At 39.1% G+C, this 16,131-nt stretch overlaps 1 protein-coding gene across 1 annotated transcript in view; it reads right to left on the bottom strand.

Annotated features, from left to right (window-relative positions):
• Positions 1-16,131, bottom strand: part of ATP8A2 (ATPase phospholipid transporting 8A2) — a 314,236-nt gene that overhangs the window by 134,047 nt on the left and 164,058 nt on the right. The window contains exons 26-27 of the mRNA XM_058045068.1: positions 12,974-13,157; positions 8,846-8,956 (exon numbers count right to left, since the gene is read on the bottom strand). Coding sequence (XP_057901051.1) covers positions 8,846-8,956; positions 12,974-13,157 — 295 coding nt within the window. The remainder of the gene's footprint in view (positions 1-8,845; positions 8,957-12,973; positions 13,158-16,131) is intronic.

Genomic DNA, 16,131 nt, shown 5'->3' with positions numbered 1-16,131 from the left:
CATTTCAGTGTTTTGACCAAGTCTCTTACACTCAAAAAATCCCAAGCTGTAGCTGGACCTTACTGCTGGCAAGCAGCTGGCAGCCAGGCAGACTTGAGTCCAGGCAAGGGAAATGCAGCCCACACAGACCAGCACTTCTTGGGCTCACACAAAAATATTCTACACATGGCTTGAAACAAATAAACTCATTTTATTTCTAAACAATCTTCCGGAAAGTAGAAAATGTAAAAACAATTCAGTCACTTCAGTGAGACTGCTCACAGGCTAGCCACCATGCATTTCCAAAAGTGGGCTCCAAGCTGAATCCCACACTGTGAAATTGCACAAAAGCATGACTTGTGAATCAGTATTGTACTTTGTTTGCAGCATTTCCAAACCCTCTGTCACTCTGAAAACCGTTTTACAGAGAGCTGTGCAAAAATAACTGCAGCAACTTTCTTTTCACACCTAGGCTAAGCAGTGTTTTTAAATACCAGGATAACATCTGAGTTTAACTGCAGCAAATACAGTTAATTAAGCAGAAGTAATTCTGCTTTTCTCTCCCCTGGCAGACTGAAACCTTCCAAGTATTTAAGTAACAGAACACACACACACTTACATGGCCATTTTAATGCCAGTGCCTCAAAGCTAAACAGGAGAATTAGACTCTGGTCAAAACTGTCATCAGTCACTGGCACCAGAGCAAGTCCTCCTCAGCCTCCTTCCTAAGCACTGTGTATTACCATTGTCAAAAGCACTAATCTCTCTGGTGACCAGTGACAGGACCCCAGGGAATGGCATGGAACTGTCCCAGGGGATGTGTAGGTTGGACATCAGGAAAAGGTTCTTCACCCAGAGGGTGGCTGGGCACTGGCACAGGCTCCCCAGGGAAGTGAGCACAGGACCAGCCTGACAGAGCTCAAAAAGTGTTTGGACAATGCTCCCAGGCACATGGTGTGACTCTCTTGGAGATATTCTACGCAGGGCCAGGAGATAGACTTTGATGGTCCCTGAGGGTTCCTTCCAACTCAGCTTATTCTATGAAAGGCAAGTAAATTGCTGTAGAAATTTATTTTGAAGATTGCTATTTAGAGCAATGAGGTACAAGTAGAAATGGAGAAATCTCACATCTTCAGCATGACAGACCCATGACTTATCTATCAAAAAGAAAAACAGACAAAAAACCCTGCTCCACATGTACAATATGCATAGGACCTTACTTTGCTCTCAGTTATTACCTATTCCCGTGCAGATGAGGAATGTCTCTACTAAAGGAAGTATATTTATAGGGGTATAGGCCAGAAAGAAAACCAGCACAGGCCCAAAGGATATACTTGTGAATAGAAGTATTACCATATATGCATTGATGTGTCTGTCGTGTTGGGTTTTTAAAAAATGCCCTCAAAATCATGCTTCAGTGCAGAACAGCATTGCTAAACTCAGCATTCAAGTGCTAAGCACAAGTAATTCCATTATAAGGTTTATCTACACTTTCAGCACCAACACAACTTTGAAATTTAGCCTTCTCTGTATGAACGAGTAATGTCATGTGCACTGAATTAGCCTAGATGAAAGTTTTTTTTTTTATTAGAAAAATATTTTTATTAAAACAACGGGTTATCCAATACTGAGTCAGAGCAGTCAATGTTTTTCAATTCCATGCTCAAGGCCATAAGAGGAGTTATATTTTATGTGAGAACTTTGAGCTTTTGGAAAGAAAGTTGGGCTGAAAAGATCAACAATGAACTCTTGAATTTCAAAGCTGGTTTTGTGATGAAAAAAACCTAGGCTCGGATTTTCCTAACTTTCATTATATAGGTTTATCTTCTCTAGTAAAAGCTTCTTCATATTAGGCTATCTCTCTTCTAAACATGAACTTGTATTTTTATTGGTGACATAGTTAAAGTGAAAAAAACATTTACTGATTAAAGGATTCTGGCTTTGAAGAACACACTGTTCAGGAGATGACTAAATGTTTCTCATTGAATGGCCTCAAACTTTGAGAACAACATTATCATTGCTTTGGTATAAGCCCACCAAATTATGAATTTAAGATTTTTCACACCAAATTAAGCATACATTTTTACCAAGGTGGGGGGGGGGGGGGGGGGAAGAATCACTGTGCTGCTCATATTCCTCTTACATAAATGTACACAAAAAAATTGATCCAGGCACTCAACATACTCTGTGTCCAATAAAATATCAGAGTAGATATCTCCTATTGCAGTATGTACTGAATCTGATGGGTGTTTCATCTAGAGATTTTGAGACCATGCAAAGGAACCTGATTTATCACTGATAATATCTGGAATGTTAAAAAATTACAGGTTCTGTTGGCTGCAGGGTGTAATCAAGGCAGTGCCCATAAATTCAGAGCAATGCTGATAGTGTTCATCATGCTTGGGAAAAAAAATCAAACTCAGCTGTTACATAGCTGGGCCAATTTGGTTTTGTGGCAAGATGGACTGTTCTCTCATGATTCACAGTGTAGTGCACAGCACTACAAAAAGAAGGAAAATTAGCACGGGTTTATCTTCACGACTGATTCCTTGGAAACATTTGGGATTAACATGCTCAATTAGGAAGCCAAAAAACAAGAAGTCAATCATGGATTAAAGTTGATGAGATCAGCCTATACACAATGCTGAATTTCTTCAGACAAGAGGGGTGTGAAAACTGAGAACAAATTGTCAGTAGCAGTAAATAAACCATGTACTACAAAGAATTCAGATATATATTTTAGGAACAAAAAGCAAAGCACTATCTGGACAATTTTGGATTAGGTTGGAAACCCATATTTTACAGTATTCCAAGAACTTTGGCAGGCTCCTTGTAGAATCTGTTTCCTGTAACTATTGCTACTAAAAAATGCTTTCTTGAATTGGAGCCTGCAATCAGCTTTTTTGGTGGGCAGGAAGAGGATAGTATTCTGTGTTGCCCTAGGTATTTTCCATGTTAAATCTGTGTACAAGGCTGATGGACAGTGCAAGAGAAAAATAAGCACATATGTAAGACCTGTTTTTCCACAAATTACAGAAATAAAATGCTGAGTTTCGTTCCTCACACTGTGTTTATTCCTGTGTTTTTTATGTCTTCCATATTCTGTACTATATCCTCCGTAAATATTCTGCACTTAAACTGATTAACATAACCTGAGCTGAGAGGTAAAGTTTCTCTTTCTGGATAGGATATGATTACCTTAAGACAGACCTCTCAGTACTGCTGCTTTAGACAGGTTTGTCACAGGTCCTGTGGCATACATGCCAGTCCCATACTGCTCTCCATGAGCTCAGAGCATCCAGAAAGGTTATCTACATGGACACTACAGACATTTCTCTCAGGCACCTAATTTAAACCTGATACCAGTCTTAAGGCACTGAATCCAACCTTTTTGTCTACCTGAAAGCACCCATCTACAAAGAGTAAGTTACATATTCAGGATATGTATGCATTTGTGAGAATCCAAATCTAGATTCCCAAATGATACAAAATCAAAGTCACACACACACATTCCTCCTTTGCTTCACCATGATAAGAGCATTGTGCTAAGCTTACCACACCAACTGAGTATAACCACAGAAGTAATGATTATTAAATGCCTACTGGCATTTGAAGTATTTGAACAGGCAACTGAATAATTTGATTAAGAAGACAAGACAGCTAGCTACCTTCATTCTTGTTATCCTTGTTAGAAAGTTTTGCAACCATATATTCTTATCCTTAAGTTAACACTGCAGGAAAAGACTGCTCTTATTTTTTTAGAAAGTTGCTTTATATGACAACAGTTACAACACTTCAGTCCTCAACTCACTCCAAAAATGCCCATGCTTAATGTTTTCTATTGCCTGGCTGTAACTTTAGAATGGCAAAGTCAATTGGAAACAGAAAGCACAGAGATGTAGGTAAAAGTCCGATCATATAAATCAGGGATAAACACACAGAAGCATTGTAGCTGTATATTTTTAGTACCATAACAGATACACTCATTTCTGCCTACCATTTGGAGAAAAGAGTTGGAATTCCCATCCCTGCTTTCCATATTATTTAAAATACCTGTTGTGTTTGATGGAAAAGCAAGAAAACAGGAAAAACAAATGCAAGGTCTCATGCAGCAACACTCGATATGTGCTTTGGCAGCCTGAGCTATCAGCTCGTCTGAAGTGGTGACCACTAAGAGTGCACTTAACAGCTCTCATTGCAAGACCGTGCTGACTCACAAAATCACCTCCTGTTTAAAAGCACGTTTATCTAGGTATTGTGTTTGCTCAGAGCTTTTGAAACTTAGAAATTCAGCTCTAGAATAAAAATTATGATCTTAGTGGTTTGTTGTTCAGTATGTTTATCTTGTTTGTTTAACACCGCTCAGATATTAGTCTATAGCAGCTACAAAGAAACAGCTTTCTAATCTAGGCTTACAATTTATCTCCGGATTCTTAAAGTAGAAATTAAAATTATGCAGCAACCAAGGTACGTACATTATGCTCTCCCCTTCCCACTTGCCATTCATTTCTCTGTCATGGCCCTACACTACCAGACTTGACACGGGAGCCATCTACTCCCACCCCTGACTCATTCTGCAATATATAATACAAAAGTGCTTCATACTAAGTATGTTTCAAAAACCCCACATGTTCCAGTGAAGACCCAAGCACATTTTTCCTGCACACTGAGTTGGCCTGAAAGCTATCTTCCATGCTACTGTTTCCACAGAACCGTTCCCAAAGGCCTTGAACTCTTACCTGATATTTCTGATACCACCTTTGCTCTTGCTGCGTTTCTACTTCTCCAAGCATGACATGAAAGCAACATTCCTGTATTCTTTTACATTTGAAATCAGCTATATTTCAAAGCTCTGATGTCAACAGGACAACTTTATATCATCTCCAGTTAAACATATCTGCTCAACAGATGTGAAACACATCTTCTGTTTCACTACTCAGTTTGAAGCCAGCTACATAAGCAATTGAACAAAATGGTATTTTTTGAGTATGCCCAGCTACTTGTTTGTCAAATCTTTAACAGTTGAAACCCTGACACCGGTCTTCTGCCTCAGGATGATGCTGAATGGTTGGCTTTCCTTAGAAACAGATTTAGTGCACAGTGCTAGTACATGCAGATATGGGAAATACAGGAATGGACACCAAAGAGAGGGCTTTATATTTGCATTTCACCCCTACAGCCATCTTGGTAGTTTTCCAAGCAGATTCCCCTGCTCCTCTTAGGACAGACCCAGCATGGATAGTCAAGGATGGGGAAGAAGCAGCAATTAATCTGCCAACCAGCTCCATGGATGGAAAGGTTAGATTCTGCACCCCTTTTGATAGGTGAGTCCATAAGTAAGAGAACCTCAACTTCATACCCTGAAACACCTTGGCAACAGTGATATACTGTTGGGGTTCAGGAATTGGGCTAAGAATCACACCAAAAGGACTTGAATTTCCAGGATCTGCTTCTCTTTGTGCTTTTTAGTTATACTTCACTTAGCTTTGTATTTTCAAAAATTAAGGGGAGAAATCAAGAGAATGGCAGGGGGATCATAATGAAGAAATGATAGAGACCAGGCTAGAGAAAGAAGAGGAACATAGAGTTTCCAGTTGTTAAGCCACGACAAAATCTTTTCAGTTTTCACTAAACTTTTCATGACTTAAAATTCACCTCTTGAAAAATACTAGGAGGGCACTTTCAAGAGAGAGGGAAAATACACTCTCAAGCTCCATTGCCCCTGCAATCACTAAACCACAAGGCCTCCTGTCTGCTGTACCACCTCTCTAGCTGCATGGAACTATCTCAATATGGGCACACATTTTATTCATCAAAGCACCTGAAAACAGTTCCTGGGCCCCTGTCTCTCCACAAAGAATCAGCCATTGCAGAAAGGTAAGCACCAGCCTTAACCCCACAGCACCTCTTAGGAATAAAATCCATGATGACAATTACTTAAGTATACTTTTCACAAAACCCCAAATTGCATATTTCAACCTAGAACCTGAAAAAAGCTGGTAAATTTAATGTTTCAGGGATGCAACACTTTGGATCCACCAGGTTTAAGTGTACATAACTGGTGTCAAGATGAACTTCTAATGTATGAGGAGTTTTAGCATGCCAACATTAGGATGCTAGAAAAACAGACGGCAATATACTTTTCTCAAGCATTTACCATTTCTCAATTAAGTTAAATCTTAATGCCTTAACTTGCATGCCTCTGCAAGATCTTTCCAGATGTTCTGCGTGCCAAGCTGGACCACCATCTTTTTCTTCCCCATGGTGTTTGCAAAGTATCAGGGAATAAAAGTTATGATAGCCCCAGTGCCTCTCTGCTGCAAAAACCATTTATATAAGGCTTACTACATCTATTCCTCAGGTGCTAAAACTCCACTGAAATAAAACAGATACAGTAACAAAGGCAGAACTGGCAGTCATATTCATGATGTGCTTTTTCATTCAATTGTATAAATATTTACTTAGTACAATCCTTCTGAAGATACTTACAAAGTAGCTCAAGTTCAAATCCCTGTTTCATTACAATAGGATATTCCCCATACACCACATATTCAAGCAGAAAGTATGGGTAAATATTAAACTTGTCCAGAGCACAGGAAACAATGAGGAACACACCATAGACATAAGCAACAGTGCAGGCATTTAACTACCAGCCTCTCAGGTTGAAGGATTTATTCCCTCATGGAGCATCTCTTTCATGAGCATCATTTCATACCACAAACTGATCAACACTGCCAAGCCTCACAGCACATACACAAAACAACCTCTCTTTCTTTGTATAAAGCTAAGGAGGGAATTAAAGATCTCTTCTCTCTACCCTGTATCCCTAGGATACCAGAACTCTTGGGTCTCTTGGGTTTCCATACAATTTGGCTATTTTACACAGTTTTGGAGGGGAGATTCCTTAAGGCTTCTAGTAAAGGAAGATCAGCAGGGAAAACCAAATTGAGCTCTTCCCATTGCTGCAGGAGAGCAGGATTATTTCTGTCACTTCATCTCCCTTAAAGCCTTAAACTTGTTCCCAACTTCTATGCAGCACAAGCACAGAGAGGTAACTGAAGTGCAGAGCTGCATCTTGTAAGACATTTTTCAGTGCTCAGGTGTTATTGGAACTGATTGCTTCTCAGTCATGGACATGAGGAGACACAAAAGCTCATTTGTCTCAGGACAGCATGCAAAAAGAACTGAACATGGCCTAAGACAGTGAAGAGAACCCCTGACCTCATTCGCAGAGCAGACTTGGATTTTATGTATCATGTAGAGATATCTGGTGAATAAAATTCTACCCTAGGGTAAAATAACTGAGCTACCTCAGGATAGGGGTCCCAGAGAACTTCACTATTACTCAACTCCTTGCACAGCCGCTTATATGGGAAAGTATAGCTTTTATACAACATTTGATGCAGAACTCAATTTGTCAGACTACGGCAAGAAAAACAAAGACACATGGTGCTGTAATAAGCTAGAAGCAGGACTTCCAAAACTAATTTTCAAATAGAGAAAAGAATCCTAGAAGAAGATCATGAAGCTATTAAGCATTTTCTGCAAAGCTCAGGCAAAACCCCAGTAACAGACAGCCATGCTCAGTAAGAAATACACCAGAAGAGTTCTTTTTAAAGCTATTTATATTTTCTTTGCACAAATATTGTTATTATCTCCAACAGCATGTAAAAACCTTTACTAAAAACATGATGTGTAGGATAACTCTCTTGCAGTAGACTAATGAGTGTTGAAATTTGAACAGATAACAGTTAATTCAGAAATAGAACAGGAAAGTGGACAACTTAGTGGACAATATCTGTTCTATAACATCATACACAGACGATGATCAAACCCTGCTGGATTCAGGAATACTGACCACACTGATCATTATATTACTTACTGAATAGCAAAATATTACTCACCCACTATCTCCTCTAATTGATATAACTACCTGCCTAATTATAAATGTTGCAATTTTCTGTTAACCTCATTCATGGCTACTCAGCTGTACAAAGAAATAGAAAATCTAATCTATATGCACATGTATTAATGAAACTGATGAACACTGTGGAAATTGCTGTACCAAGTGATCACTTGATACTCACCTGATCAAAACACTGACTTCAAGTTCCTTGAGTATTTCTAGCTAGGCAAAAGCATATTATAAAATTCCCTTCCTGATACATCTTAAATTCAAGACCATATTCTGCAGTGTGAGAACTACACTCCTATCTTAAGCAAGCTGAATTGGAATAGTAGTAACAGTATTCAGCCCTCTTTAAAAACCAGTTTCAGTACCTGACATCTTCCAGCAAATTATTTTCAAAACACATTAATGTTTTAATTATTAAATCAAATAACCTGATTCATTTTGTAAATGAACATCATTTGCAAAATTATGTCATCTCTTTCCTAAAAACAAAGCAAACTAATTTCAGTTCCAGCTAATCTATGGTCTTTGTAACTTGAAAGCTACAGCTATAGTTATGAATAGCTATTTGTTTATCTATTAAATGCTATTAAATGCACTTTTGATTTAAATTTAGCTCCCAAATTCCAGTTTTTATAAATATAAGCACTAATTGAAATATTTCCATGAATACAAAGATGCTTTCAATAAGAGTGTTTGCAGAGAAGGAATGAACTTTGTCTCTGACATCTCATATCCAAAGCTTTACAGTACTGAAAACCTTTGGTCTTCCTTTACAAACATTAAAAGATTCAAGTGAACTGATTTGAGGAGAAAAAGCGAATTTTAAATTGTTAAACATGGAAACAAAATTGCAGTCCTTCTTGTTCAATCCATTTGGGTGAGCTTTTCTAGTTACAAGAGATGATTTAAGGAATGAGCATCGGTAAGACCCATCCATTTAGTTTCTCTTACCTCGATAATATACAAAACCACATTTTTGTAGAAGCAGTACAGTATGCATTTGGTAACTCGATTGTAACTCCAAGCGCCGTGGACCAACAATAGCTTCTCCAAATAGGAAAACTGAAAGACAGAAAAGAAGTATTTACATATATGAAGAATTGCTAAAAAAAAAAGGTTGAAAGCAAACACATGTCTTCAAGGAAAAAAAAATCCTCAAATCAGCCCTGGAAGCAGTTGAAGTGCTATATTTAAACAACTAAACTGGAGATATATGCAAAAACCAATTCTTAAAATACTGAAAGCTAAAATCTTTTCTGTAGCAAAATTTCTGAAGGTTCTAAAAAGTGGTTTCAAATGGCAAAAAGTCTTCAATTGTTATTACCATTCTGATGGTAAAATCAATGTTTGAGGGCTTATGAGGTTCAGAATCTCCTTTCCCTCTGTAAAATGAACAGCCTAATAAACAAAACTGTCTTGAGCGGATACAAAATACACAAGAGGGGAACGAAAGTGGAAAAATAGATGCATTTATAGAGAATAGATAATTACATTAACATTTTCTGCCCCCAAAATGCATGTGATTGTGTGATATATAAAATATTGTATAACACAAGGTGCATTTGCCAAAAAGGGTAAGTAAACTAATCTTACATAATTGCATACCTTTTAATGCTAGTTTGAACCCCAGATGGAGCTCAAATTCTGAACTTTTGAAAATGGACTTTTATGGAGTCAGTGTTGTAATCCAGACTGGGAAATGCATAATTTTCTTGTCTTGGCTTTGTTAGCGAACCTTTTTATGACCTGCAGCCTTCCTCTTTTGCCCACCGCTCAAAGGGATGACTGTGTTTACTGTTTACATGTATGTACCTGAAGGGATCTTGGACACTAAGGTAATTATTTGCTTTGCTTCCTTTTCCACAAAGTGACTTGACAGGAAAACCCTGACTTCTAAATTTAGATTCCAGATCATTTATTTTAACCAAAATTTATCTGAAATTGAAAGCTACCGTAATGAGTTATGGCTGTTGTGAGGCAGCTCTGCTCCCGTGCTTTCCAGCAATGAAATCACTGAACCACAAATCCTGTAAGGACAGCCTCTCTCCCATGCATCAGCAACTCAGATTTGTTAGGATATGCCAGGAGAGAAGGAGAGAAAACAAAAGTGAACCAGGCTTCACTGTTCTCTGCTTAACTTGAGCTAGAGCTGTAACTGAGACACTCCCAAGGGAGTAGCTGACCTGTTAGACCCCTAAATGCCTCCAGTTAATTTGCAGGAGAGCTACAACTTTCCTCATCAAAACCACTAACAAAACACCACCAAGGTGATGGGAAACCTGCCACAATATCCTTACAAGCCATCCCAAAGCTCCTGTGGAGAACAGTCAGAAACAGCCTGTGAAACTCTCCCTGCTGAATCTAGCAAGTGACCATCTTGGATGTGGTCTTCTTGAAAGTTCAAGGCAACAAAAAATCCTACCATTAATTGCTCTTGTCTCTGCTGTCATGAAAATCAGTGCACTACAGAGCACAGCAAGGAAGATACTCAGAGCCTAAGGAATGCTGATATTGTGCAAATGCACAGCTACTGGCATAAAGCAGTACATACAGGGGCTCTACCAAGACATTGTCCTTGTTTGGCTGCTCCTGTATTTACAGCATTTTAAATCAGCAGGAAACATTATGACCATCTGGCCAGCCTACCTGTGAAACACTGTGTGAGTTTTTTCAGTCATCTCTGTATCAACCCTAGCATAACTTCTTTTATACAGAGATTATCTTCTAGAATCTGTCTTGACTAAAGGATGAAGGATGTTGGGGGTTTTAAGACCGTGAAAGGCATCCACAAAACAAGCTAATTTTTCCAAAGAAGAAAACTAAAACAAGAACATTTGTTGAAGAAAGAAGCTTAATTAAGAAAAGGAAACAGTCCCTAGACACCAGATGTTCTCTGGATTAAGATGATAAAGCTATTTACTGAGAAAAAAAGTTATTGAAGTCTACTACTGTCTCTCTAACTAGCTAGGTCATTTGATTTGGCAATTCTCTAAAGAGGTCACTGGTGCAATATCATTTCAAGGGAAAAGGATGATTCAAACAGATGCTCCTTGCACCTGTGGAAGCTATTTCAAGTGGAGTCAGACACAAGTTGGCTTTTTATTTTTGTTTGGTTTATGCTTTGATTCTCCCTGGAATCCCAAATGAGCCTATATAGAGACTCTCTCTTCTCTAAGTGCCTACTTCTGGCAGCAGTGCATTTGAAATAGCATTTGAACATGAGATGCTACATTACAGTGGTCGTCTTAAATTACTCAATAAGAACATACTCTGCCTTCAAGGCATGCACACACAGTAATGTTTTAGTGGGAGTTATATGTCTTTGCTGAAAGAAATACACTCCATGGAGATCATGTTTTTCTTTTGAACACTAATTTACTTTTTTTTTTTTAAGCACATACTACCACACAGTATTAGTCTCCTCTACTACAGGGATTTTTTAATATGTTTTCAGATTTAATCAGTACAAATTCTACTACACAACCACAAAAAAACAGCTCCACAGTGTTTCACTAATTTTTGAATGCTGCAATTCTGTGCTGGTGTCACCAGCTTTTATTTCATATTAAATGAAAAAGATTCATCGTTATTGTCAGTAACTTGCTGACTGGAATTTAAACGAAGAGCAGCTTCCATGTTCTAACACTAAACTGAAATACAGGGGTTTTTTAGTGCAAAGGCAACACATGAATGTGGAATTACTTCTCCAGATTTAGCACTACTGCGACAAAAAAGAAATAACATATGTAGGGCCTTCTACGGACAAAATTCTTGCTGCTTATGCTTAGTTACCAAAGCAGAAGTAATAATTGATCTGAGGAAGTCCAAGTAAAGAGTATTCCATTAAGTTGCACAGCAGAAGCTACATATAATCCACTGAAATTAAAAATGTAAAACTCGTTACAAGATATCAGAGACAATGGCTATGGCCGTTCCTATACTGTTATACATTTGGAATATGCTACTGCTTATTACAGAAAAACTTGGCTAAACTGCCTAAAATTCTCAAGATAGATTTTGTGAAAGGTCTCAGTTATTCAAACCTGAAACTTCAGCTTCTTCAGTTCTTCATCAGAGGTCACAACAGAGCAGCAATACAAGACTGACACTTGGCTTCTCAGCAGGGTTACCACAATAAACAGTTATCTGTGCATACAGCAGCATTATCCCTGCCTTTTCAAGACCTCACCTCCTACTGGGAGCTAGCAAAAGATGGTAATATTTCACGTCACTTGGTAGAACAAATCTGAACATACCCTGCCAGAAGGGAACATTAGGTGAAACTCTGCTCACTGAGGACACAAGGGATTGTCTCCTCTTCCTGTCAGTTAGATCTGGCTTTTCCCTGCATAGTCTAAAACACATAGAGCATCTCAGGTGTAAACAGTATTCACAGGATATCCAGTAACTGAAGCACCTTCCTCCTTTCTTATTTTCCTTTCAAAATCCTGATTCTAAATTGTGGTTTCTTCATCAGAACAAACAAAAATGGCTTTTAACTCCTCTTTTTAGCTGCAGTAATCAGTTCTGAATTTGATGAACTAGTTTAACAGCATTCACCCCAAATAATGTTCAAAATAACACATGTAAAATGAAAATGCTGACCAGCTCTCTAGAACTGTGATCAGTTCTTTGATGCAACACAGGGGGCAAGGGGAAATAAAGATAGAGGAGACATCTCAAATTAAGAACTGCCAAACAGCCAGGTTCTCACACACCTGATTATAGGGCCTAACCATAGTAAGAGAAGAGTTTAGACCAAGACAGGTCAGTTACTTAAAAGCATATTAACACAAGCATCACAGAAATTGTTTCCCCCTAATTACTGAAGAACCAAGATATTGCACAGTTGTCAGGAGGAAACTAAAACTTTGAAGAGAAGTGGGGCTTTGCCCTGAAGAATACAAAATCATAACAAATACCCAAAATATATCCAAAATATACAGACAGCTAGACAGCTGCCTGGAAAAAGAAACAATCAGAGATGCTTCTAACTTAGAAGAAGCTGATCGAGCACTACATGGCTGCACAGTGCATTTCCCAAAGATGATATGGCAGTTGTTCATTCTTGCATCTGACCTGTGCAATGGCATAATCCGAGCAATTGGTTGCCTGCATGCCCTCATTGCCACTGATCCCCACTCCAACGTGAGCTGTCTGGATCATTCCTACGTCATTGGCACCATCCCCAATGGCAAGTGTTATGGCATTGACGTGTTTCTTGACCATGTCTACTATTTCGGACTTCTGTAGAGGAGATACTCTGAAAAGGAGAGAAAAAGGTGTCAGTTTCTCACATGCTGAGCTATGTGCCTTTCCCAAAAGGACAGCTGTAACCTACATTTAGAAGTAATCAAAGGCAGTTGCTGGAAAGTTCCTTTATTCAACAACTAAGCTTCAGAACCCGTGCCAAACTATTTCAGAAGAAAAAAGTAGCTTTAAAAATAGTTTCACATTTACCTAATCGCTGACAGTTGATGCAAAAGAGACCAAATCTGTATGAAAGCTATCAAAACTTTGCCTTCCTTACCCAGTCCCTCCTAACTGGCATAACACTGGTGATGTTATATTGGGAATATCAATGCGAGTTTCCGCTCCAACTATGACAGTTTACAGATTAACAGTGCAGGCTTCCCTGCCATCACCATCCAAAAGGAGAAAGACCACAAATATATTCAGAGACACTTTGAATGGTCTACAAAAGATACTGCAGGCTTACTTTATTTCTGTTTAACATCTTTATCAACGAGCTCAATGAGGGGGATTGAGAACACCCTAAGTCAGTTTGCAGATAACACCAAGTTGGGTGAGAATATTGAACAGCTGGAGGGCAGGAAGGCCCTGCAGAGGGTTCTGGACAGGTTGGATTGATGGACCAAGGGTAGTTGTATGAGGTTCAGCAAGGTCAAGCATTGGATCCTGCACTAAGGTCACAACAACTCCAGGCAGCACTACTGGCAGAGAAACTGCCTGGCAGAAAAGGACCTGGGGGTGCTGGCAAACAGCAGCTGAACATGATCCAGAGTGTGCCCAGGCAGCCCAGAAGGCCGATGGCATCCTGGCCTGGATCAGCCAGGCTGCGGCCAGCAGGAGCAGGGCAGTGACCGTCCCCCTGTACCCAGCACTGCTGAGGCAACACCTCAAGTTCAGTTTTGAGTCCTTCAATTCAGGAGAACACAAGTGAGGTGCTGGGGCATGTCCAGGGAAGGGCAATGGAGCTGGGGAAGGGTCTGGAGCACAACTCTTATAAGGAGCAGCTGGAGGAGCTCTGATTGTTCAGCCTGGAGAAAAAGGCAGCGGTACATACCTAATGACCCTCTACAACCACACAAAGGAGATGGTACTGAAAGGGGGGATGTCTTGCCCCAGGTAAAAGATGGTAAGAACAAGAGGAAATGGCTTCAAGTTGTGCCAAGGGAGGTTTAGAATGGATATGAAGAAAAAATTAAGGCAAAGGGTTGACCAGTATTGAAACAGGCTGCCCAGGGAAGTGTCACAATCCCCAGAGGTATTTAAAAGTCGTGTAGGCGCAGCAGTGAAGTTGAGTGGTAGACTTGTCAGTTAGAATTATCCTGAAGGACTTTCCCAACCTTAATGATTCCCTTCCCTCCTCCAGCTGACCTCCCCATTTTCCAGGCCATCTTTCCAATCTCAGACTATGCAGGTCAGATCAGAAAGCACAAGGGCGCTTCCTGATCTCGCATATGTCTTGTGTATGCAACTCTGACCTCAGCAAAGATGTTACTCAATTCCAACTCCAAAACGGAAGACTGTCTCCATTATATCTGAATATCCTTATCAGATTTATTGGCAGTTACTTTAACTTGATTCTTCTCTCATTTTATATCAGTTCCAAGTAAATAAAAATTCATGGAATTCAGAGTTGATTTAGTCTAAATCAGGCAAGACTGGAAAAATACTCAGGACTAGGTTTCTAAATTGGATAAGACACCCAAAATGCCCTTTTGTCATGGAAAAGGTAGATCAGGTTACCAAATCATATGAGGTCTTTTGGAAATAACTACATGTAGATTAAATATTTCCATTCTAACCCCATCTGTACAAACAACCCTAATTCCTTTCACCATCAGTTTTAGTTAAAGTTCCAAATTATTTTGTATTTCCTTAAATAAAGCTTCAGACAAAACTTTTCCACATCTGAAGTCAGCCACGTATCAATCAAAAAAAAGTAACTGATAGCTAAAAGCTTTAGTATTTAAATAGGAGGAGAATAGGGTGCTTAGGGAATAGGAGAGACAGAAGATTTTTACTTGGCTTTTTTTTTCAGAGTTTACATCCTGTGAGAGCAACTTAAATAGCCATTTAATACATCCATCTGGATCACTGTTGATTAAAAAAAAAAAAAAGGCAGAGTTATCTTGTTCACCATTATGCTTTATGGCCTTGGTTTTGTTTAGTAAATACCTAAATAGGTGTTTTGTTAGTAAATCACTCTTAAAATAACTTGATGAATAATTTGGGATAAAAGAAACTTGCAAAGCTCAAACTTCATATGCAAACTAAACTACCTGAGAAGTCTAGCAGCTGTCCTGTTCCTAAAAGCCAAATACAGGAAAAAGTTGACAAAACCATAAAATTTACTTAATACCATTGGATAGATCTATTAAGCACTCCACTTCCTGGCAGTGAAAATACCACTTGGCACTGCAGAGACCCAGTTAAATTACCAACACAAAACCCCAACACACCAACTGCCTATGGAGAACAAAAGCTCTTGGTTTTTAATTATAAATCAGCTCTAAGTATCATCTACACCAATTTTTAACTTTTCTCTCATACATGCACACACAGTCCTCCGTCTGCCCCAGTACTCACATAATAAAATACTAAAGCAGGGAGTAAGGAGTCAAAGGGACATCAAGCCATAAAATGGAAACTCCAGAGGGACTTGGGGCCAGCTGTGGAGGGTTTGGATTGACAAGTGCACAGACCCTCATTACCAGCCCCAGGGGCACCTCCAGTACACAGGACTATATACTTTTGGCAGTCCTCTCATGCAATTATTTCTTCACAGCACAGCAAAGTAAGGCACATATCTGCTAACAGCCTTCCCAAACATACACTTGTCTTGGATTTTCAACTTATGTTCAATTACTTTTCAGTTACATAGCAATAGAAATATTGAAGAAACACCCTGTTTTCAAATAGCTAAAAAGCTAAAAAGACAAAATGTGAACAGCATCTCTGACTCTGTAGTTTAAACTAGCAGCTTGTCT

This window comes from Melospiza georgiana, chromosome 2 (assembly GCF_028018845.1).
Source record: "Melospiza georgiana isolate bMelGeo1 chromosome 2, bMelGeo1.pri, whole genome shotgun sequence".
NCBI lineage: Eukaryota > Metazoa > Chordata > Aves > Passeriformes > Passerellidae > Melospiza > Melospiza georgiana.
The sequence above is the reverse complement of the archived record's forward strand: the minus strand, read 5'-3'. Positions and strand labels throughout refer to the sequence as shown.